Raw genomic sequence first — 13,709 nt, 5'->3', positions numbered from 1 at the left:
CTAATCCCATAATAATAATAAGACAATCACAACTAGAAAATGCATTTCCTGCAGAAAATGCGTGCGAATGCTGTAAACTGTGAACATTTATGGCTGAATTTAGCTGAAAATGCAGAAAAAGCTGGATATGTTATTAGCTGAATGGTAGCTGCTTTTAGCTACAAAAATGCAGAAAAAGCTGAATATGTTATTAGCTGAATGGTAGCTGCTTTTAGCTACAAAAATGCAGAAAAAGCTGAATATGTTATTAGCTGAATGGTAGCTGCTTTTAGTTACAAAAATGCAGAAAAAGCTGAATATGTTATTTGCTGAATGGTAGCTGCTTTTAGCTACAAAAATGCAGAAAAAGCTGAATATTTAAAAGAAAAGGTTTAAAAAAGGTATACACAACATGTATAGCCTCATTGTCCTGAAATAGCTGAATAAGTTAAGGTGGTCAACATTTTATTTTGTGAACTCAATATCTTTTCTTAAGGAAATGCTCTAACCATCACACCACATACGTAAATGCTACATATTGTCCAATGCATTAGTTTTGATTATGATTATTCCGAGTCATGATTATTTCAGTATAAATATTATAAATATAATAATTTGTTTTACTTCTGATATAGTGAAACATAACTACAGGATGTTTATTGAAATGTATATCTGAATAACTTTAATTTCATGTTACTACAAGCTATGAATGGTTTAGAATCTTTAGGTACATGGGAAAGCACCATACAATAATAATAATAATGTTTTTTTTTTTTTGCATCTTGCAGGGTCTTGATGAAGTGATGCCTCTGGAAACCTGTGGGGCCACACAGGCCACATCTCCAAATGAGAACATTGGAGAGGTATTTTTACATTTAACATAGATTTAATATCTCAAATTGATGTTTTGTGGCTTACAAAATGATCCAGTAAGGTTTTAAACTGTCGTCAGGTGGTGTTGATAGTGGCATTCATCTGAGTTTAACTCATACTTGCACTGCCTGCATGTGATCTGCATATGTTAGTTTTACATGTATGTTAAGTTGTTCAGTAACATGTGGTGAAAAGCGACCCACTAAGTAATGATAAATGTCATCTATGACAAGATATAATGTAAACTAAATGTAATCTCTCAAATTGATGTTTTGTGGCTTACAAAAGGATCCAGTAAGGTTTTAAACTAAGTTTTCCTTTCATTCTTTCTGTCATCAGTAGGACCATTCTTGTATTCAATTCCAAATATTCTCTGCTAGTACGTTTTTGACTTTGTTTATTGATCCTTCTCATTGTGTTTTATCTGCTACAGATGGTGAAGAACAGCGACTGCACTGAGAGCTACACGAAGACGACAGGTCCAGTGCTTTCTCCCCTCAGCAGAGCTGAAAAGGTACATTACATTTAATTACTACTTGATTTGATCTATTTACATACCGACATGTTTCTTTGGGCTGTGTGTGTGTACGCAGTAGTCTGTATATCATATGGTTTATAGAGACAATGGTATGTGAGGACATTGTCTTCAAATGCTTTTCAAAGTGTAAGTCAGTATCTTGAGTGTATGTGTATCAATCTGAGAACAACAGGGACATGGTTTAGGAGGTCCTGGCTGTTTAAGGGGCCATGTCGTCAGGTGACGTTGATAGTGGCATTCATCTGAGTTTAACTCCTACTTGCACTGCCTGCATGTGATCTGTATGTTAGTTTTACATGTATGTTAAGTTGTTCAGTAACATGTGGTGAAAAGCGACCCACTAAGTAATGATTCATGTCATCTATGACAAGATATAATGTAAACTAAATGTAGTATATCCTGAATTCCAAAGTGAAAAGTAGGTTTAAGGATTATACTTTTCATAACCTAAGACCTGTAATCATTTGGGTTGTCGAGTGAAAACAGAACTGCATTGGATTTCAGAAACACAACCATACATGCTTTCATGTAATGTTTTTTTGTGTGTGTGTTTGCATCTTGCAGGGTCTTGATGAAGTGATGCCTCTGGAAACCAAGTAAGACATTGACCATTTGGGTAGGTTGCCTCACTTACCTGACTTATAGTTGTGTCTGACAGAATAGAGAATACTAATTATATATTTAACAACAAAAACATGTGTGTGTTAAGCAGAAACTGTGTCATCCACAGTGAGTGAGACTGCTCCTCCCTATGAAGGTAAGGCCAGTTTGGTTGTTGAACTCGGAAAAGGCATTGAAATAAGGTTATAAATAAGATACAAAACAGTGTTAAGACCTAGCCGAGACAGTTTTGATCTTCAAAAATTGATTGATTAGTTTCCTTTTTGGGAGTGGTCAATTATTACTAGAATGCATTTCCAGCCTAGGACTTTTTAAATATCTAACCCATCATTCTACCCCTGCTGTCCAAAAAGATAGGAGGTATGATATGTAGATATGACCATCAATATTTGACCCTAAATTAATAAAAAAAAGGGTAGCACTTCTGTTTGGAACAGTAACCTTTTTTCTGATATAAAAAATACAGCACATGTCCAAGACCTTTTTATTAAGATTTCTCAATAGTCACTTTACTTATTGGATTGCTGTCCTAAAGTTAAGGCTAGGAGGCAGGCAGGAAGAGGATGGCATGTATGTGCTACTCGTATCCAATTTTCAGATAAAAAGCAGATTACAGTTATTTCCAACTAAAATATGACTGCCTAGTACATTTCACATTTTGATTCAACTGATTTTTTTTTACTTGTATATCTTTCAGGAAAGGATCATGAAAATGCCAGAAAAACAATAAAAAAAACTGTGGGCCAAGGATGAGGTAATGCGGCATTTCAAGTGTCAGATTGACAAAGGAAATCTGGCAACCAAATCCGAGTGCCAGCACTGCAAGCTGGTTGAAGGCAAAGTGCTTGATGGACGAACAGTACAAAATGTTAGAGACTTTGTTCTCAATCGCGGAATTGCTCGAAAGAGGCAGTCACAGTCACAGTGAAACCATCAGTTTGGTTTTGTTTTGTATTATGTTGTGGTTATCCTGATGACTTAACGTTTTATACTGCACCTATATTCAACAGACGGGTTGAGATTATGCTGTTAACCCTCTATGGTATGCACCATGATGCCATTTAGGAAAAAAATGTTTGGAGTTTTTTTTTGTCATAGAATAGACCAAATAAACATAATCTAAAGAATTTTCAAGAAATAATTGTTCGGGGGTACTTTTTGGGGTGCGTTGCCTTGAGGCAACACTGTACCGTAATGGTAAGTAATGTTAAAAGAGAGTTATTGTTTCAAATTTGAACAACATTTATTTAAAAACACATGGGAAATACTAAATAACCTCAACAGGTGAAATTGCATGCCAATTAAAATATGAAAATTGTTATTTTTAATAATTCAACAAGATTACATGTCTGAATGTTGCCTGCAGGCAGCATTGTACCATTGTGAAACAACCTTTGGGAATAAATACGCGAAGAGTCTGGGCATCTTTCATCAAACTTTATTTTGCCATTTAACACAATAAGCTCACTGCTTGTAGAAGTTCATGAAGCAGTTCTTGTCTGCAGTGAAGCACAGGTACGTGACACACTTTGGACACTGCACTTTCACTATACCCTTACAGCCAGGGTATTTGCACCAGCCCTTTTTCTCCACCCACACAGGCCAATGGTTAGTGTGGTCTTGATGCACTCGTGTTTATGGCACTGATGAGGCAGAACCTCTGCGCTTCTTCTCAGCCAGGTCTCTGTCAACATTATGAGATGGTCTCCCCCTCTTCTTCAAAACTTTCCTCTCGTTGCAAAGGCAACTTGCAACTTCAGCTTTGAATTTAAGCAGGCTGTACACTTCTTTCTTGGGGATGCCACAGTCCTTGCAGTCCCTGGGGTACAAGAGCCACGCATTCACTAGAGTGAAATCCATCATGTGCTACACGATCTTGTGATGCCGCTTCCTTGACCTGATCTTTGTTCTGTAGAGAGCAATCAGCGAGTCTAGAAGATCCACTCCTCCCATACTCTTATTGTATGCATGCACGACACTCGGGCAGGTAACCTGCACTGTTTCTTTCTTTTTCTTATCCCATCTTTGCACAGAGATCGTTGGGTTGGCTGAGGCAAAGGTTGAGAGGAGATGGACAGCGTGATTGTCATGCCATTTCACTGCCCTGAGTTGGACTCCGTCATAGCTTGTAAGCTGTCTCTCTGTCTGTCGATCTGTATGTCTCTCTGTCTGTGTAGCTGTTTGTCTGTCTGTAAGCTGTCTCTCTGTCTGTTGATCTGTTTGTCTCTCTGTCTGTGTAGCTGTTTGTCTGTCTGTAAGCTGTCTCTATGTCTGTTGATCTGTTTGTCTCTGTCTGTGTAGCTGTTTGTCTGTCTGTAAGCTGTCTCTATGTCTGTCGATCTGTATGTCTCTCTGTCTGTGTAGCTGTTTGTCTGTCTGTAAGCTGTCTCTCTGTCTGTTGATCTGTTTGTCTCTCTGTCTGTGTAGCTGTTTGTCTGTCTGTAAGCTGTCTCTATGTCTGTTGATCTGTTTGTCTCTCTGTCTGTGTAGGTGTTTGTCTGTCTGTAAGCTGTCTCTATGTCTGTCGATCTGTATGTCTCTCTGTCTGTGTAGCTGTTTGTCTGTCTGTAAGCTGTCTTTCTGTCTGTCGATCTGTATGTGTAGCTGTTTGTCTGTCTGTAAGCTGTCTTTCTGTCGATCTGTATGTCTCTGCCTGTGTAGCTGTTTGACTTTAATGTGTTTAAACAAATGTATTGGTTTGAGAAGAGTTAATACTACTTTATTTTACAATTAAAATGACTGCTCCCATAATGCTGTGTCCTGTCAGGTTGTGTATGTATGTACATTTGGAGGGTTGTGGGAGTAGCTTTATCGTCCCTTTTAAAGACCCCATAATGTTTTTTTTGTCCTTATAAGTCACACTTTTGTCAAAAGACAAATGTCTGTGTATACCAGAATATAAGTAGGTGGTGTGTGTAACCGTTCTAAAGGCTGTATCAGCTATCTAAAGTGAGCCGATTTTTTCAGATTTTTTAGAGTACTTTGACCCAACTCCCATAGCTGTAGGACCTCAGGAAAGGGTAGCCCATCTAAACCACCACCGGGCCGGTTTAGGGGAAAAGTCTGGCTATTACATAAAAACCTGTATGTGTGTGTGTGTGTGAGAGAGAGAGAGAGAGAGTGTGTGTGTGTGTGTGTGCGCATGTGTGTGTGTGGGAGAGAGAGAGTGAGTGTGAGTGTGAGTGTGAGTGTGTGTGTGTGTGTGTGTGTGTGTGTGTGTGTGTGTGTTAATTGTTACAGCTAAAATGCATTGCAATGACTTCCATGTTAAAAAAAAACACTTTAAAAAGCTGAATATTTTAAAAAGTATAACTGAATATTTTAAAAAGTATAACATTGAAACATTTGAAAGTTTCCCATCATGTGCTGAAAAGGCTGAATAGTTTGATATTTGAATGGTTCCTGCAGCTGAAATTAGGCTGAAGGAGTTAAATAAAGATATTAAATGTAAGTAGTAGTGAATGAATGTTTACAAACACCTGTGTGTGTAAACCCAGAGATCAAAGGTTACCATGGTGATGAGTTATGACGATTTACTAACTGCAGCACTGAGTCCCATAAGAATGCATTGGGGATTATATCTGACAATTTTGCCACCTGTTCAAAATCTATGGCTCTTATAAAAAAATTACCAGACCGTGAGCATCAGGGAACCCCAATGAACTTATATATGTTTTTTTGGGGGGTTTTGTGAGGTAAATGTGAAGAGGAGAGCAGTTTGTCTAAAGTTTGTACTTATCTCTGTTCTGAAGAAAGATCCGGATGTTTTTAACATGGGAATCAATTGACCTTTCGCAAAGCCACGCCCCCCCTTGGTTGCTGTTGCTAGTCCGACAAGCTGAGAGCCAGATGCGTTAAACCAGGGGTCTCAAACTCAAATTACCTGGGGGCCACTGGAGGGGGAGCCTGGCTGAGGTTGGGCCACAAGTACTCAAGTATTTCTTAAAAAGGGTGTTTAGTATTAAAAAAAAAAAAAAAACGGTTCCAATTTTCTCAATATTTATTAACAGTTCATCAACAGTTCAACAACATTCTCAAAGTGCATAAACAGAACATAAATAAATTCCTCTGAAAAAAAATATATATATATATTTTTTTAATTTAACCTTTTAGAAAACAACTGTTCCAACCTTCACAGTATTTATTATTACATAACAGTTCCTCAACAGACATTTATTATTATTATTAAATTTGTATTGCACTGTCAACAATCTCAAAGTGCATGAACAGTAATTATAAACATAAATTCCTCTGAAAAAAAAATTAATTTTAATTTGACCTTTTTTACCCAGGGAAGTAAGAACAAGTCTCTTTTTTAAAGTGAACAATGAACAGTTCTTCAGAACATAGGACTCTCTTGTCTACTTTTTGCAGCCAGAGACCTGACAGCGCTTCCTCTCACACAGCTGAGCCACATTTGGCTTGAGGGAAGAGGCGGTTGAAACTCTCAGTATGGCTTGAAGATGTGCATCTGTAAGTCTGCTCCTGTGCTTGGACTTGTTGAAGTTCATGGTGGAGAAGAGCTTTTCACATAGATATGTGCTCCCAAAAAGGCACATGGTCCTCTTGAACATCCTGGACAGCTCAGGGAAGGTGGCGGGCAATTCTCTCATAAACTGTCCAAGCTTCTCTTCATTCCCATTCACATCCCTGAACTTGGCTTTGAGATCAGAACTGCACTGTAGGTCAATGAGCTCCATTTGAAGCACAGGGGGAGCATCTTCCACATCAAAGGAAAAGGGGTTGGCAAAAATCTGAAAGATGGACTTGTGTGTTTTAAAGTCTGCAAACCTGTGATTAAACTCCTCCTGTAGCTTCACAATGGCTTCAACATACTCCTCACAACTGAATGGTGTACCTTTGTCTGCAAGTGCCTTGCATGCTGGGAAGTGGCAGAGGTTTTTCTGAGAGACCTGGGTTTTCCATAAGACCAGTTTTGTGGAGAACGCTTTCACATTATCATAGGCAGCGCTGACCAGCTGGCCTGGGCCCTGTAGCTTCTTGTTGAGCACATTCAGCTCATGTGTGATATCGACCAGAAAAGCGAAGTCCATGAGCCACTTTGGGTCACTTAGCTCAGGAACCTCCATCCCATCCTGCTCCATGAAGGCTTTCACTTCATTCCTTAACTCAAAGAACCGCTTTAGCATGTTCCCTCTGCTGAGCCAGCGTACCTGAAATCAAATTAAATTAAATTAAATTAATTGTCTTCATACACTAACAGGTAAGAAAGAGAAGGAAAAGAAAAAGAAAGAATAACCTAACAGAAAAAGAACACTTAACGAGAAGAGTGTGTGTGTGTGTGTGTGTGTGTGTGTGTGTGTGTGTGTGTGTGTGTGTGTGTGTGTGTGTGTGTGTGTGTGTGTGTGAGTGAGGAGCAGAGGAAAAAGTGAGAGCTGTCAGATAAGTTTGTGTTATGTTGTTGTAGTTACGTCGGGTCGGACGCTACAATATCAATAACAACGTGTGTTTAACATCAACGTCGGACGTGAAATAGCCACGGAGCGAAGCCAGTTTCCTTTCGGCCCCGTTAACCGATTGTGCCAGATGAGCCAGAGCGCGCACCTCTGCGCCACCTCTCGCGGTGCGCGATTTGTGTTTATTCATCTTCACAGAGCGCAAGAGAGATTAACACACACATTGACACAGGCTACACATAGCCACAGACACACAGCTGAGGGTCCGAGGCGCTTGCTGACCGGGCGGCAAGGAGAAATGCGCATCTGGTGGTGCCCCCCCTTGTGTGCGCGTGTGTGTGTGTGTGCGTGAGTGTGTGCGTGTGTGTGTGTGTGTGTGTGTGTGTGTGTGTGTGTGAGTGTGTGAGTCTGAGACAGACAGAGGGGGCACAGAGAGAGGGGGGGAGAGGGGGGGGCAGAGAATATAAGAAATATTAACAGACCGAGAGAAGGTATACGTAAACAAGGAATATTTACCTCTGTGAAGTACAGAACATCTTCGTACGCTGACTCGATCTCCTCCAGAAAAGCCCGGAACTGACGGTGCTTTAAGCCCTTAGATCTGAGTCGATTTATGACCTTCACCACAACAGACATCACGTGTTTAAACTTTAGGCATTTGCAGGCTAGGGCCTGCTGGTGGATGATGCAGTGCAGAGCGATTGCCTCCTCCACACCCTCCTCTTCCAATTTTTTTTGCACAAGTGCAACAAGTCCATTCTTCCTCCCTGTCATTGAAGGCGCTCCGTCTGTAGTTATCCCAGCCAACCTTTTCCATGACAGACCAGCATCCGAGAGGGCATCACACAGCTGGCGGAATATCTCCTGCGCAGTGGTTTGGCCACACATAGGGATAACCCTGAGTAATTCCTCCGTTACATGAAACTTATCATCTACACCACGGACGTATATGGCCAGTTGGGCAGTGTCAGTGGTGTCTGTGCTCTCATCCAGGGCCACTGAGTAAGCACGGAAGTCTTTGACTTTGTCACGTAGCTGGCCATAAATGTTACCTGACAGCTCGGTAACACGCTCTGCCACTGTGTTAGGTGACAGGCTGATGCTGGCAAACTGAGCTCTCTTTTCGGGGCAGACAATACTCGCAGCCTGCAACATACACTCCTTAATAAACTCGCCTTCTGTAAAAGGCTTTCCTGCCCTAGCGATCATCTCGCTCAGTGTGTAGCTGGCCTTTACTGCTTTATCAGCCTCGTCGGTTGGTTTCCTAAAGAGAGTTTGTTGCCAGGTGAAACATTTCTTTAGGTCTGTGACTCGCTTCTCCCTCTCATCTCCCCGGTATTTCGCATACTCCTCGGCATGCCTCGTTAAGTAGTGGCGTCTGATGTTGTATTCTTTGACAACGGCAACTTTTTCAGCACATACAAGGCAGGTAGGGGTTCCCCTGTGCTCAACAAATAGATATTCTAACTTTCATGAAATTGTCTGTGGTCATCGTCGACCTTTCTTTTCCCAGTGGGTTTTGAGAGGGACATGATGTGATGAATGAGGACTGCTACGCTTCCACTTGGTGTCACTCCGTTGCTTGCTGCGTTTCCTAGCAACCCGGCTGGCTGCCTGCTATGGTAGCCCATGTGGGCCAAAGCGCGTTTGGTAAAGACACGCGGGCCACATTAACATTACATACTGATGTCCACTCGGGGGCCACAAGTGGCCCGCGGGCCTTGACTTTGAGACCTCTGCGTTAAACAAAGCCATAAAGGAGGGTCTCCGTAACGTCGGAGTCGCCTTAACAGACTCATTTTGGAGCAATAACGCAGCAATATCCTCCAGGTCCCGACAAAAGGGGCTACAATACGCTATGGAGGGTTATATCCACAGTATAAACATTAGAAAAGAGGGAGGCACAACATCAATAGAGGCACTTGCATACAGGTCGCAGTGCAAGAGTGAAAAACCACATGAGCTGTATGTCAAATTCGACGGAATTATTATTATTATTTTTGGAATAAAACAATACAATCACAAGAGGCATTAAATGTTGTAGTTTGTCTAAAGTTAACTACTGTTTCCTTGGTTGCTTTCTGCATCCACCTTGTTGTTCCTTTGTGGGGGTCGTAGGGCTGAACGATCTATCGTTTTAGACCGAAAATAGCGATCTCAGACAACACGATTTTGGGATCGTCAAAGCTGCGGTTTTTCTTGGTGCATAATAATAATAATTTCGTCAATAATTTCACATGAATGCCCAAGGCTCTGTGCCAGCTACCAATCAGAAAGCTGCAGCCTGCGCGTGACCAGATGACGTGTTCTCCACCCCAATCAGTGTGTAGCTCGTCATTAAATTTCAAGCATGGCAGAAGCGGGAGCAGAAGCGGAGCCGACTAAATTAATACCAAAAAGAAACAGCACGTCGGTCATTTGGCAGTATTTTGGATTTGAGGATGATGATGAACAACAGAAACAGGTGATGTGCCAAACATGTCGTGTAAAAGTGGCTACATCGGCTGGCAATACCACCAATTTACATCGCCACTTGAGAGTTCACCACCTGAACTTGTATGAGCAGTGCATGGCGAAAAAGAACCGTGAAAAATCAAGCAGCAGCCATACTTCGGCAAGTCAGCCAACAATAACATCATCGTTCGCCAGTGTGACGCCTTATGAAAAAACTAGCCGAAGACACAAGGAGATTACCGCTGCCGTAACGACTTACATATCGAAGGACATGGTGTCTGTAAACACAGTGACCAAAGACGCATTTAAAAGTTTGCTACGCACAATGGATAAGAGGTATGTTCTGCCCTCCCGCACATACTTCAATCAAGTTGCCATCCCACAGCTCTACACAGAATGTAAGGCCAAAGTTCTAAATGATCTGGAAAACACGGAGTTTTATGCGTCAACTACTGATCTGTGGTCAAGCAGAACGACCGAGCCCTACATGAGTTTGACCGTGCATTTCGTCAACGCCAACTTCGAGTTGTGTAGCCGCTGCCTGCAGACAGCATACTTCCCCACTGACCATACAGGGGAGAATATTGCCATGGGGCTGAAGGAGTGCTTGGCCAACTGGGGTCTAAAAGAAGAGGCCCAGACGTGCATAACAACAGACAACGCTACAAATATGATCAAAGCAATGGAACTTAACCAATGGACCAGACTGCAGTGCTTCGGACACAGGCTGCATCTTGCAATTGGTAAGTACAAGAATGTGTGTTCGTGCGAGTGTGTATGTTTACAAAGTTACTACAAGTGTGAGAGTTCGTATTATCCTCGCAGAGGACCTAGTCTCTGCTATATTACTCTGCCCTCAAACACAGTTGGGAGGGGGGAGGGACGAAGCGCCGAGAGGTTTGTTTTCAAGCTGTAGTTAGCTGACCAACTGTTAGCGCAATGCTACTTTAACATACTGTTTATCCTAGTGAGAAAAATGAACCCTTTCATGGGTAAACTTTAAAACCTCCCAATACTGCTTGCTTCTGTTTAATTGCGGATTGCCGAGAGATGCAAAGGCGGTCTCCCCTATTTTTGAAGCCCTTACTAATGGGTCAATGACGTTTTTGTAGTAGCAGATGTCAGGGTGGTGCAACCACAGCTGATGCTACTATATTACGAATTAAATGATTTTTTGTTTTTTAGTGGAATATCTAAAAAGCATATTCCTTGCTTGTACATTAATTACCAATTACAAATTAATTTATGGGCAATAACTGACGTCTGCTGCTAAAAAAACGTAATTGAACTTAATACAAGATGACAACAGATGTAATCAATATGTTATGAATTCTGTGTTATGAGCTATCCTTATGGCTTTTCATACTGTAATACATGTAATGTTTTCCACTAGAAAATGCTGTCAAAGATGATCAAAGAATCAAACGGGCCACAGGACTTTGCAAGCAGCTGGTTGCGGTCTTCACTCACAGCTGGAAGAAGAAGAGGGCATTCAAACAGGCACAGCAAGACTTAAACCTACCTCAACAGTCACTGGTCACTGAATGTCCGACACGATGGGGCTCCCGGCAGAAAATGATTGGGAGGGTGTTGGAGCAGAGCAAGGCACTGTGCCAGGTTCTGTCTGAAGACAGGAAGACGCGGCACCTGATCCCCACTTGGCAAGACATAGATGTACTTGAATCTGTAAACAATGCCCTCGGTCCTCTTCAGGAGTTCACAGACGCCCTCTCAGGTGAGGACTACGTAAGCGTGTCATACCTGAAGCCAGTGCTCCATCTCCTCAGAACAGCAACGCTTGCTGAAACTGACCAGGACACGAATCTCACCAAGGAGATCAAATCAAGAGCTCTCCACTACATTGAAGAGAAATACAGCGACCCAGTGACACAGGAGCTCTTGGACATCACATCCTTCCTTGATCCAAGATTCAAGACAAGCTACATAAGCGAAGAGAATGTCCCATACATCAAAGACAGAGTGAAGATGGAAATGGAACAGGTGGCACAAAAGGTAAGCTGTCCTTTTTCTTTGTTGTTTCAAAATAAAACAAAAAGTTGTATTTTTAGTTTTTTTTAACTATACTCTACTGACATTTTAAACTTTTAGACAAAATGCCTCGTTGGTCTTAATCAAAACTGATAGCAAAACATTGATGCCTCTTATTACTGTGTGTTGTAGGAGCAGAGGGCTTGTGTCACAACCCATACCATGCCCCTGAGTGCAGAAGAAGAACCACCATCCACCTCTACAAAACGAAAGCGGTCACTGGGCAGCTTTTTTAAGACCAAGGTGGTCCCTGCTTCCTCTACTGTGCAGTTGGAGGATACCATTAAAGCAGAACTGGACAACTACCTCATAACTCCTACCATTGATGGAGAGCAAGATCCACTGGCCTGGTGGAGAGTGCACAATGTCAACTTCCCATGGCTTAGCAAGTTGGCTCGTAAGTACCTTTGCATACCAGCAACGAGTGCACCATCAGAGAGACTGTTCAGTGCCAGTGGCAATATTGTCACATGTCAGCGTGCATGTCTGAAGCCAGCAAAGGTTGACATGTTGGTTTTCTTGGCCAAAAATCTCTGAAGGGATGAAGGGGAAGATTTATTGATTTTTGTTGTTGTTCTTCTGCACTTTGCCCTGAAATCTCTTATCGGCACCTTACCCTGACATGTCTTTGTTCCATTAAAAAAGATGTTCACTCTTTTTTACTTATCTTTTGTATACAGACTAGATGTAAAATAATTTAACCAGTTTGACATCTTTTCTTAATGAGGAAAATGTAGGGTAATTTAAACTTTTTAAATTATTATGATTATTATTATTATTTATTTTTACTACCTTTACATTTCACTTCCTCTTGCCACTTTATTTGAAGAAGAAGCACAGGTTTCTGAATACACGGGTTGAGTATCTGTAACTGCTGCTGATGTTGATGTTCATAAGCTAGCTCCTTTGAGCCATTTTGCACTACTTTTAAGGTAAGACTTCTTTTTTTGCTCCACTTTGTTGTTATAATTTATAATTTGTATGTAGCCTACGTTATTTTACAAAAGTGCAATTATTTTGATGCTGCTGAGCCATTGATCTTTTTAATGCTTGATATTTTGTTAATAAACAGTCTTGCATTTGAAATCTGTTGCCAGCCGTTTTCATTCTTGCATTATCTTAATGAAATTCATTGTTTTAATTAATTTACACTGAAACTTGATTTAAAGAAAATAAATCGTGGTTGAAATCGAAACCGCAATCTCTGCCAGAAAAATCGCAATTTCAATTTTTTCTTAAAATCGTTCAGCCCTAGGGGGTCGGGGTGCCCACTTGTGCAGCAGGATTAGGGAAGTCGGCAGTAGGCTTTCCATTAACAAAATGCTACAAAGATTAAAGCAAAATATAAATGAATGATTGCCTGTTGGCTTTCTTGTTTGTACTTTGACCACAGGTAGACTAATAACGGAGCTCAGCTGTTCAGACATTATTATGCATCAAGTGATATAAATGGTCAAAACGACCTATAAGCACACAGCTTACAGCTGTAGTCATGTGACTTTAGCTAACGTTAGTTAGTGAAATTAGTTAATTAAATTAGTTAGTTAATTTGTGAATGTAATCTTTGCTAGCTAGCTAGCTACGTTAGCACGTATTTACCTTGGAGCAAACGTATTTGTGTTTGTTGATATTCGCCATATTCAGCTGGGCATGGGGCCTGCCGCATTTCTTTATCCACTGGCGGCAACTCGCCTCTCGGGTTTTGGGTTTAGCAAACGGGTAAAATATCACCCCCCCCCCCCCCCCTCTAAGCTTATGGGATATCTGCTATCCGATTT

At 41.3% G+C, this 13,709-nt stretch overlaps 2 protein-coding genes and 1 long non-coding RNA gene across 3 annotated transcripts; 2 read left to right on the top strand and 1 right to left on the bottom strand.

Annotated features, from left to right (window-relative positions):
* The first annotated feature begins 765 nt into the window (after window positions 1-765).
* Window positions 766-2,000, top strand: LOC307044875. The gene is made up of 3 exons (XR_013809717.1): window positions 766-842; window positions 1,286-1,366; window positions 1,955-2,000. It is a non-coding gene; the product is annotated as an uncharacterized lncRNA (long non-coding RNA).
* A 4,305-nt stretch (window positions 2,001-6,305) lies between these two features.
* On the bottom strand, window positions 6,306-8,874 carry LOC307044099 (general transcription factor II-I repeat domain-containing protein 2-like). Its single transcript, XM_079689141.1, has 2 exons — window positions 7,945-8,874; window positions 6,306-7,185 (listed from the first exon to the last, which is right to left on the bottom strand). The coding sequence occupies exons 1-2, from the start codon at window positions 8,635-8,637 to the stop codon at window positions 6,373-6,375; spliced, it is 1,506 nt and encodes a 501-aa protein (XP_079545267.1). The 5' UTR covers window positions 8,638-8,874; the 3' UTR covers window positions 6,306-6,372.
* Window positions 8,875-9,590: 716 nt separating this feature from the next.
* LOC307042642 (E3 SUMO-protein ligase ZBED1-like) lies at window positions 9,591-12,646 on the top strand. Its single transcript, XM_079686633.1, has 3 exons — window positions 9,591-10,625; window positions 11,276-11,895; window positions 12,064-12,646. Exons 1-3 carry the CDS (start codon window positions 9,779-9,781, stop codon window positions 12,466-12,468), a joined length of 1,872 nt encoding a protein of 623 aa, XP_079542759.1. The 5' UTR covers window positions 9,591-9,778; the 3' UTR covers window positions 12,469-12,646.
* Window positions 12,647-13,709: the final 1,063 nt, after the last annotated feature.

This window comes from Notothenia rossii (genome assembly GCF_949606895.1).
Source record: "Notothenia rossii genome assembly, chromosome: 6".
Classification (NCBI taxonomy): domain Eukaryota; kingdom Metazoa; phylum Chordata; class Actinopteri; order Perciformes; family Nototheniidae; genus Notothenia; species Notothenia rossii.
This window is presented reverse-complemented; position numbering and strand designations above follow the sequence as displayed.

Coding starts and splice junctions, on each gene's coding strand:
- LOC307042642 (XM_079686633.1), top strand. CDS start 9,779: ATGGCAGAAGCGGGAGCAGAAGCGGAGCCGACTAAATTAATACCAAAA. Junction 10,626..11,275: donor CAGGCTGCATCTTGCAATTG/GTAAGTACAAGA, acceptor GTTTTCCACTAG/AAAATGCTGTCAAAGATGAT. Junction 11,896..12,063: donor TGGAACAGGTGGCACAAAAG/GTAAGCTGTCCT, acceptor TGTGTGTTGTAG/GAGCAGAGGGCTTGTGTCAC.
- LOC307044099 (XM_079689141.1), bottom strand. CDS start 8,637: ATGATCGCTAGGGCAGGAAAGCCTTTTACAGAAGGCGAGTTTATTAAG. Junction 7,186..7,944: donor ATGTTCTGTACTTCACAGAG/GTAAATATTCCT, acceptor ATTTGATTTCAG/GTACGCTGGCTCAGCAGAGG.